The following is a 10,634-nucleotide window of genomic DNA, read 5'->3' on the forward strand; positions in this document are numbered from 1 at the left end:
CTATGTAACATCTAATTCATTATTATATCAGTTACAATATTATCAACTACACAGAATAAGATTACGACACACCTAGCGGAGAAAAATGGAACTAAGTACGATCACTCTTATTCTAGGTTGAATCGACAACATTGCGAGTAATGAGGATGTGGTACATGACGATATGTCACATTTACAAATACATTATTGTATATGTATCAAACAAGTGGAATTTATTTGCAGGTATGGATATATAAGAATTCCTAACACAGGTACCAAAAAATGTTTCTATATTTTGTATTGTTGCAAGGTTTATAAAGAATATTTAAGAAATATTTAAGAATAGACTGCTAAAATGATAGACGTACGTCTATGACTAAAATATTGTGATCTAAAATATATTCTCTTACTATAGAAAATATTGATTGAAGAAAAAAAGAAATGTTTCCGCCCGGGATCGAACCGGGGACCTTCCGCGTGTTAGGCGGATGTGATAACCACTACACCACGGAAACAAGTGGTAGCTATTTTTTTCATAAATTATTTATCATTTTTAAACTTAAAATTTAAAAGAAACAAATATAATATTCAATATTATATTACGTAATATGCATAATTCTTAAATTACGCAAAAAAATTCAATTTTAATAATAAAAAGCTAAAATCTATAAAAATTATTTAGAACATCAATTATATCTTGTGAAGAATAAAAGCGAGATGCTCCTCCTATACTTTTGTGTATACATATGCAGGATGTCCAGCGATAAGTGGAGTTTGTAATACTATAAAAGTATATATTATTTAATCTTGCTTACGAGACATAACAAGCTTTATATTCCGTAATTTGTTAGCTGGTTGCCTACACAGGAGACGTTCAGAAATACTATAGCTTATACTTCAAGGTACGTAGGCGCTTTGTCATTGATCTGTTATTCTTCAATAATTTCTGGTACTACTCGAAGTTTTTAAAACTCAATTCTCTAATGCATTCTGTACACACTCATTTGAATGCTTACCTCAACTGATATTCCGCATACGACGGATTTCAGGTATGTTCACAAGTAAAAATGACATATGTAAATTTAAATTCGGAACTTCCACAGTTCCTAGTACAATTTACTTAAAAATTGTTTATTAAAAGATCGTCAAACTAGCTGACTAATATAATTTACATGTGATATTTAATTATTTCATAATATTTCCTATAATAGAATATTTAATTATGTGTTTAGAAAATTAATATAACCTACATCTGTTACACTCACGTAAGAAAACGCCCTATCGAAGAATTTTCAACTATTCCAACTCGTACGTTATATTAAGCTCATATTTATTATCATCTTATCACTTGGATGTCATTTTGGACATCTCCTATCAAAGTACTCAGGTTTACAGAACTCAAAAAGTACTATATATCGAGAACAAGGTTAAATAGAAACTATCATTGATAATGACATAATTAAAAAATACATCTTTTTTAAATTATTAATCATAATTACAATTTGTAGTTACTAATCATTGACCGATTTATTTAATTGCATCGATAACAGTAGCAGGATCAGGTGATATTGGCCTTTAATTGCGAATAGACATCGATTCCATCAAATACAACGTAACAAAATCACGTGATATTAAATGAAATTACAAAATGAAAAAAATGTAAATTCAATCTGTGCTGTATTTGTAGTCTTGAATCAAAGAGATAGGGACAATAGACTTTAACTTTCTAACTAAATTATATAATTTTTATTTCCTTCGAAATGTCTCTTTACATACGGTTTTATCACAGGAAGTTTTTAAAACCTTTCGAGATAGCAATGCGTTAAGACGACACTACTGTTTAGAGTCTTTTTAAATATTCGTATCACGCTCTATCTACAGCAAATTGATATCCTTCGACTCTCAAACACGACTGAACTTTGACATTCTGATTTGTAATTAGAGTACTTTCTTGATTGTGTGAAAATTCGAAAATAAAATTCGTTGTATAAAATTGACCGCTTTCGCCTGAAGCGCCTGATTCTGTGTTTGACACTGTATCGACAATAATAATAACGATGGTTGCTAAATTAGACTTGGGTATTGCTATTAAAACAAACGATGACTTAATACGCATCGAATATAGATGATTCGATTTGTTCATCTCGAAATTGACTACTGATTTTTACGAATTAGATACACGAAAGCATGAAGTATACTTATACGTGGCATACACGTGACATGTGCTATGGCAAAACCATTACAATGGTTAATAATAAACGCTCATATGATATTACTATATCAGTGAACATTATTTTTCAACACCAATGACTGTCACAGCCATGGCAGTGTGAACCGATAATGCGAACATAAGAACTTTAATGTTGTAATATAATTCACTTTTATCTTCGGTTGAATTGTTTTTTTGCTTTAACGCAAACTTACGAAATGAACCTAAAAATAGTTGTATAAATTTGGAAATGTAATGAGTTTCGTAATTTCGAGGTAGTGATTGTTTAATAATTAAAATATTGATAACGTATCAATATAACCAATTAATACATAGTAATGTAGTAGTATTTCATATCTACTACATATTTGAATATTTAATATTTATATTTAGAGATATTAATAATCACAGTATTAAGATGATAAGATAAATTAAATAAAATTTGCGCGAAATATTTAATTAAACTTATGGTCCTTATTATGATTATTATGATATACAATAAAAGAAGCGACTGCGATATGTACCTACATATGTACATCGAACATACGTACAGTGATTCACCAAAGTATTCGGGCACTTGCCGCAGAAAATTTGTTATAAATGTACATACGTATTATACGCATTGAACTTTTGAAACTTTTTGAAATTTCGTTAGTACTGTAGTAAAACACAATTATCGTGATTATAATAGTAAAATTTGAAATCAATCCGAAAATATACGTGTATATATAAAAGTTACAAGATCCTCGTTGCAAATATTTAATGAAAAATTGTTATAACTTGTGCAATTGAAAAAAAGAAATAAGAGATTGAAAAGCAAAATCGTGATTTTGTGTACATTGGCGTTATTTCGCCACAAAGGAATATCAAATCCGCGATCGATCAAAATGTCGGTACTTTATCTAGAATTCGTTTACGTATCCGTTATCGACGTATGCTATACATACATCATACATAATTGCAAATTGATATAAACATTTTTTTACATATTGTAGGAAACGATTCTCTTGTTTTAATCCATTTTATCTTTCTACTATGAAATAAATTATACTAATCATTAAATAATTGCTGATTTTTATCTAAGAATCGATAATATTCTGATAGCACAATCAAAACAACGTTTATTCTCATACCGTACACTTCTTATATACATACCGACAGATGACACCACGAACGCCGTCCGCTTCAGTTAAAATCAATTCAACGATTAATTAGCGAGGAAACATAGTTACCCTAATCGTTTGATTGAAAAATGGTCATGCATAATTCTATTTTCAATTCGACGAAATTTTTAAAGATGTCTCACATTTTAAGAATGCAACAGCATAAACTATCAAATTCCTTGTATGCAATGAGTAAGAAAGGAGATTCATATCACGTGATGGAAACGGTGGCTCTAGATACAAAGCTCTTATTGGCTGTTTAGCGACATGGAAAGAGAGGGAGAGAGAATACTCATCAGTCAAAGAATGCGTAGCTGCGTATCTTTATACCTATAAGCGCTAGAAACAGTCACTTGACAGCAGCGCCTGGTGTCCCACCGTTAAACAATTTGTCGATATTTTCTGCAACTACGTTGTTACAAGGGTAATTGCACGTCACCGCTGAACATTATTGTGGATAAGAAAGCAACAAAGAAGTAACGCGATTAAATCGGGAACTTTTCTTACTAGTACCCTTGTCGCAAACAAATTGGAAAGTTACACAGCAAAGATGAAGATTTTGATCGCGCTTTGCGCGATCCTTGCTGGTAAGCATCTCGATTATTCTGCATTTAATTTGTACATTTCCTTTGTTCAACTGCACCGTAATTGAACGTTAAATTTTTTTTCCTGCGTTATATTTTTATTTGTTTTACCTTTTCGAAACGTACTTTTTACGCCTTAATTGTTGAAGTCTTATCGAAAACACGCAATATTATTAATGTACCTTGGAACCATAATATTATGATTATTTTGTAAAGGCACAGCTTATTGAGAATCAGGCCACTTGAGAAATAACATTAATTTGGTTCCTCTGTTACATCCTATAATCGCATTATTATTACGCACAAAAGACAGAGTTTGCTTATTCAGATGAATAAGATGAGTCAGTACTTAACAATTACTGAGGAATAGTTCATGATTAACAAGAATCTTCCATGTATTTTCAACCTGCTAAATATATATTTTTTGTTAGATATGTTGTTCTAGATAAAGATGTTGAATATATTGTTTTTATATTTATTGTTAAAATAATATAACCTGGGAAATAAAAGTTTGATTCCTTTACTTAGTTCATTCCCATAGACATATTGTGAATATTATAAATAATGTTTTATATGATAATATAACATTAAAAATAAATAAATATAATATTTGGATATATATTTTATTATGCTCAATAATTATTATATCTATTTTAGTATCTACAGCAAGGGTAGTTATTAATGCTGAGGGACCAGCAAATCTTTACCTTTTGGGTCAACAGGAATGTACATGGGGACCTTCATATTGGTGTGAAAATATCAAGTGCGTTCAATAAAATATAGTAAAATAAGGAATATAAAATATTGCCATTAATACTATTACATTATCATAGATATTTGTATAAGAAAAATATCCATTACACGTTATTTTAGATTGCATGATAAATTTTGCAGTAGTACATACTTTATTGGTTATGATATTATATATTTTGCTTTATCTCACTTTACAAGTTTATAGCTATCATTATTTTTGTGTATGTGTGTATAGCTGTGTTCTGTATTTGAAACATAATAAAAACTTTTATATTCATAAAATTTCGCATTAGATATAACATCGTTAAGAATTAAAATAGTACTAAAACATTTTATTTTATATAAATGTAGAACTGCGGCAGGCTGTAATGCAACTGCACATTGTATCAAAACGATATGGAAGGATATGAAAGTACCACAGGATAATGATAGTGTATGTAATGTTTGTATGGACATGGTTCGGCAAGCTCGTGACCAATTAGAGAGCAATCAAACCCAAGAGGATTTAAAAACTGTTTTTGAAGGAAGCTGTAGGCTTATTCGCCTAAATGTAATTGTGAAAGAATGTATAACGATTGTAGATCAATTTATCCCAGAACTTGTTGAAACATTAGCGTCTGAAATGAATCCATCTATTGTTTGTTCTGTTGCGGGACTTTGTAATTCCGCTCGTATGGACAAATTGTTAATGGAATATGGACAACTTGAATCTAAGGTAATTAATAATGCAAACTATTTCCCTATATTAATTATTTATACTAAAAGATATCCTTATTGTTTTAAATATATTATATTTTAGACTAAGGAAGTAAAATCTCGATCTTTGGAAAAAGATGAATACGAACCTGATGAATGTTCAAAATGTTACACAGTAGCAGCTCATATGGAACATAAACTAAATAATACCCCTCGTGATAAAGTGTTACAACAAATGCTTAATGTATGTGCAGAACTTGGTACTTACTCAGATGCTTGTTCAGCTACGATCTTAACTTACTTTGACACAATATATGCTCAATTGCAAGAAAGTTTCAATGCTCAAAATGTTTGTCATTTATCTGGTCAGTGTAGTGGTAAATTCCACAAACATGAAGACGCTGATAAAGTGAGTTTAGAAAGTAATATAATGTAACAACTTTGAGATATTATGATTAAGTTACTTATGAAAATTGCATTTTAGACTTTGAAAGTAGAAATCAGACCACTTTCAAGTGTGGGTATGGTCGATGTAAATGACGACCTGCCATGCAAATTGTGTGAACAACTAGTGGGACATTTAAGAGATCTTTTAGTAGCTAATACTACTGAAGCAGAATTTAAAGAAGTTCTGAAAGGATTATGTAAACAAACCAAATCATTTTCTACTGAGGTAAGTATTGCAATATTTATCAATTGTAGAAATATTCTATAGAATATCTCAAATTATTAATCACATATCTTTATATCTTTTATTTAAGTGTCTGGCTATAGTTGATGAATATTATCCAGAAATATATGAATATCTTACAAAAGGTTTAAATTCCAATATTGTTTGTCAAATGGGTGGAATATGCCCTACCCCAGACAAAGCATTGCAGGTTTATATCTTTCTTTTTTTAATTATACACATGCTTTTAACATAACTACTATCTCTGAATTGTTATTAATGAAAATATTTTATATTGTATAGAATGAGCCAATTTGGCCTTTAGTACCTAAATCTGCGGCTGCAATAGGAACACGTATTTTCCAAAATGCAAACAAGGCCATGGAAGCTGATAATAGTGAACATCTGAGCAAATCAGAAGTTGAAGCAATGCAATTGCCAATTGAAAGGTTGGTACCGTTCCATCAATTACAGGGTCTGTCAGACACTAAGAATATAGAAGATGATAGTAACGAACAACTGAGTAAATCAGAAGTTGAAGCAATGCAATTGCCTATTGAAAGAACAGTACCATTCCCTGTATCAGAAAGTTTATTAGACACTAAAGGGACAGAAACATGTGCGTTATGCGAATATATATTACATTTTATACAAGAAGCTATAACGAATCCTACCACAGAGGTAATAATTACGATAATATTTTACATAACGCGGTATTGATAAAAAAATATGTAAAATTATATCAAGATGCTATTGATTATTATTTTCAGGATAAAGTAAAGGAAGCATTAGGGAAAGTATGTAAGAAATTACCTGAATCTATAGAAAATCAATGTACACAGTTTGTCGATCTTTATGGAGATGCTATTGTAGCTATTTTGGTTCAAGAAATTGATCCATCTCAAGTTAGTGTAGAAGTTCATTGTTTATTGATTATTTAATAAATGCAGTGTATCATAAAGTATTAATTACAGATATGTCCAATGTTACACCTGTGTCCAGATGCAAAGTTGATGGCACTGTGGCACAGTGTTCCAGCAAAATATATGCTTGAAGAAAAAAAGAGCAAACCTAGTTGTCCACTATGTTTACTTGCTGTGTCACAAATTTATGAAGTTATAAAAGATAATAAGACCGAGGTTACAAGCAATCTGCATTTATATGCTTTAACATATTTAAAAATATAATATCATTAAATACATCCTAATATTGCAGGCAAACATACAAGCTCAACTGGATAAGCTATGTATTCATTTGCCAGAGAGTTTGGTCGAAGAATGTACAGATTTAGTTAAAGCTTATAGTAAAGAACTTATAGAGTTATTGCTGGCTGATTTAACACCTCAAGAAGTATGTGTTTATATTAAATTGTGCGATGCTTCAAAGAATCCTGGTCCAAGAGATGATTTTATTACAGATAAAGATGGTGAAATTTGTATGTATATACATATATTTTTTGAGCGCTTTGCATGAAAATTTCTTATAAGTTATCCCTTTAAACTTTTCTATTTTTTTCTAATCTCTTTTTCAGAAACTCTCTATTATCTTAAGTATTTCATTTGAAATGTTTTTCAAAGACAATTGTAGATAGGAACCAATTCGAAGTTTCTTTTCTGTTTTCTTTATTTAATTTCTTTTCTTCCCCCGGGCATTTTTCTATTGAAGCAAACTGCATAATTTTAGCAATGTGTTTATCCTTATGATTGCAGAAATATGAAATGTGGTTTTCTATTTAGTCATTCATTGTCATCACTTGTTTCTGGTCTTCCTAATTTGGCTGTTGATACTCGCAAATCATAGATAAATTCTAACACGCTCTCCCGAACTCTCTTGTGAGTTAAACCTGCAATTTAAAAATGTCGAGTGTGACTCGACGTAAGAGTGTCTGTGAACGCTCGACAAAGGAGTTCAAAGAGTTAATAAAAATACAATATCTATAAAATTCCTGGGGTATTTCAAAAATATATTTCATGTTTCAGTAACAAATGAAATACCTAATTCTCCAGCAAGTACTGAAGTATCAGAAAGTACACAAGGGCCATATTGTGTAATCTGTGAATTCACTATGCATTATATTGACAAAGTACTTGGTAATGAAAAGGAAAGAAGTAAAGTTGAAAAGGCAGTACTTGGAGTATGTAATCATCTTCCAAAGTCTGTTTCTCAAGAATGTAACCAATTTGTTAGTAAATACGCTTCTGCTGTAATTGATGTCCTCACAAAAGATGTCAAACCAAAGCAAGTTTGCACTATGCTTGGACTTTGTTCATTATACATACAGGAAATCAAAGGTGGCTAAGAAATATTTAAGATATTAATTACTTATTAAAATATCAGTTTTAACGTATGTTCGTAACAGAAATTTGTTGTATTAATAGCTTCTGTAACAGAATGCGCTTTGTGCAAATCTATTATATCAGTAGTAGATGAATTTTTGGATGTACAAGATGTCGATAACAGCATTACGAAAGTGTTGTCTGAAGTATGTAAACATTTACCAGCAGACAAAGAACATAAGGTAATTTGGTTAGATCTTTTGTTAACTTGTTTAAAAGTTTTTGTAAAATAATAACATTTACTCATTTTTAGTGCACCACGCTTATTAATTCCTATGGGCAAAGCATAATAAATATTGCCAAGAAGCGCGAAAATATTTACAAAATATGTAGTAAAATAGGTCTTTGTGCACCCAATGATTATTCAATGGTGTTTTTGGAAAATTCGCGAATTAAACGATCGTACGAAAAAAATCGTATAAAGCACTGTACATGGGGGCCTGTCTACTGGTGTTCTACTAATGAAACAGCTCGTGAATGTAAGGTAAGTAAACGTGATTAAATTTGTTACATATTAGAAATTTTATGTCGTCAGTTTCATTGCATTGTTCCATATATAGTACAAATGGGTAGCGATGAAGGTTCAGTACAAAATGCCATACAATATATGTAAAGTAAACTATGTCGTAGTAAAGCATTTAAAATTATCTTATGCATCTCGTAATATTTTAAATAGAATTTTCGCTGTCACACGTGTGTGTTAGTGCGAAGTAATTCAATGAAATTACATGTACATATATGATATAATAAATATTTTTATGTTTCTTTTTTAAGGCTGTTGAACATTGCAAAGAAAACGTATGGAAGGCCGATTTCGCTCCTCCTAAACAAATCACTTTGAGCGAGACAGAACCTAATGTTTAAATTTGAAATGAAAAATAAATTGAACTATTCTTTGATTTTTACATTTTAAGACGTTTAATCGTAACAATTTTGTTTCTTTATGATATTACATTGATGATACTAGAAATTTAATGATAATTATTAGCGTTATATTGCACTTTAAGAATATAACATTGTGATGGCACGATTAAAATCTTCCAAAACAATGTCCAATTAAAATTCATGCGTAATGTAGAAAATTTAGTAATAAATCTATAAATAAGCTTTTTACACTATCACAAGTATATCGTCTTTCAACAATGTTAAGTTCATATTTTATAACAGTTGTATGTAAACTATAATATTGAAAATATAACTATGATTTCAAGTGTATACAGACCGTAATTGTCAATATACATATTATTATTATTATTACAAATCCATTGCATTAATGTTAACTGTGATAATAAAACAAAATTAAAATAGTAATTGTTTATTTCTTGTTACTAGATTACTGCAGCATTTATTAATCTATTTAAGTATTGCTATGTCCTTTGGGGGATATATGATTTTTAAAATCTTATTATAACTAAGAAAGTAATGGTAACTATTATTTTAAATAGGTAATGTAATGAGAAATTTAATCAGATTGATTCATATTTAAGGATATATTACAATTAAATACATCGATACTGAAGCCAATTATTATGATTATATATATTTTTGACTGGCTGTGAAATACATCAATTACACTTTTATAAATAATCTATACAAAAAATTTATAAGTAATGAATATCAATCATTCATCACAAAAAATTATGCAATATATTACGTTATTAGTTGCCGTTATTTATAATAAAGACATGTCATTCAAGATATAAGATACAAAAAATATAATTATTATAAAGCATTTCTTTTCTGTATTTTACATTTTTAGAACAATTTCTGGATTTATTTCATCTTAGAAATATTTCAAGAAATATTTTCTGTTTAAGTTTGTGGAAACATTGTTTTTATCATCCTGCTTAACCTTTGAATCATAATACTATACGTTAGCCAATATGTAATATAAATATGATTCAATTAATACATAATATAATATATCCTTATATTTATTTTGTATTATATAAATAATTCTTTCGATTATTCAAAAAAATGTGGACTTTCAGAACCATGTATATTCTATAGTATCGATAATTGAAGATGTCGTTGGTTATTCATTCGATTTTAATCGATATGTTTTGGTTTAAAATAATTCATTCAACTCGATTTTATTTATGTAACGAACTTTTGGCCAGTGTAATGACCAAGATTTCAAAACATGTTTCGAAGGAAATATTTCGTGTAATATTGTAGCATTATAATGTCAAACGAATGTAGTAATAAGCTATAGTTTAGTGTTTTTAATTAACTGTAAGTTAG

The 10,634-nt window shown here is 29.5% G+C and overlaps 1 protein-coding gene and 1 non-coding gene across 2 annotated transcripts; one reads left to right on the top strand and one right to left on the bottom strand.

The window, feature by feature from the left end:
* Positions 1-421: 421 nt before the first annotated feature.
* Trnav-aac lies at positions 422-494 on the bottom strand. The gene has a single exon. It is a non-coding gene; the product is annotated as a tRNA-Val (tRNA).
* Positions 495-3,618: 3,124 nt separating this feature from the next.
* LOC117204066 (prosaposin) lies at positions 3,619-9,611 on the top strand. Its single transcript, XM_033441089.1, has 14 exons — positions 3,619-3,938; positions 4,593-4,698; positions 5,040-5,403; positions 5,488-5,793; positions 5,869-6,057; positions 6,146-6,265; positions 6,358-6,735; positions 6,825-6,959; positions 7,029-7,193; positions 7,270-7,489; positions 8,034-8,345; positions 8,433-8,572; positions 8,644-8,874; positions 9,165-9,611. The coding sequence occupies exons 1-14, from the start codon at positions 3,902-3,904 to the stop codon at positions 9,252-9,254; spliced, it is 2,793 nt and encodes a 930-aa protein (XP_033296980.1). The 5' UTR covers positions 3,619-3,901; the 3' UTR covers positions 9,255-9,611.
* The last annotated feature ends 1,023 nt before the right edge of the window (positions 9,612-10,634 follow it).

This window comes from Bombus bifarius, unplaced genomic scaffold (genome assembly GCF_011952205.1).
Source record: "Bombus bifarius isolate JDL3187 unplaced genomic scaffold, Bbif_JDL3187 scf7180000007977, whole genome shotgun sequence".
Taxonomy (NCBI): Eukaryota; Metazoa; Arthropoda; class Insecta; order Hymenoptera; family Apidae; genus Bombus; species Bombus bifarius.

What these genes read in the sequence shown, in the direction of transcription:
- LOC117204066 (XM_033441089.1), top strand. Translation starts at nt 3,902, where the DNA reads ATGAAGATTTTGATCGCGCTTTGCGCGATCCTTGCTG. An exon ending in ATGGACAACTTGAATCTAAG is followed by an intron (nt 5,404 to 5,487) that starts GTAATTAATAAT and finishes ATTATATTTTAG; the next exon opens with ACTAAGGAAGTAAAATCTCG. An exon ending in CAGCAGACAAAGAACATAAG is followed by an intron (nt 8,573 to 8,643) that starts GTAATTTGGTTA and finishes ACTCATTTTTAG; the next exon opens with TGCACCACGCTTATTAATTC.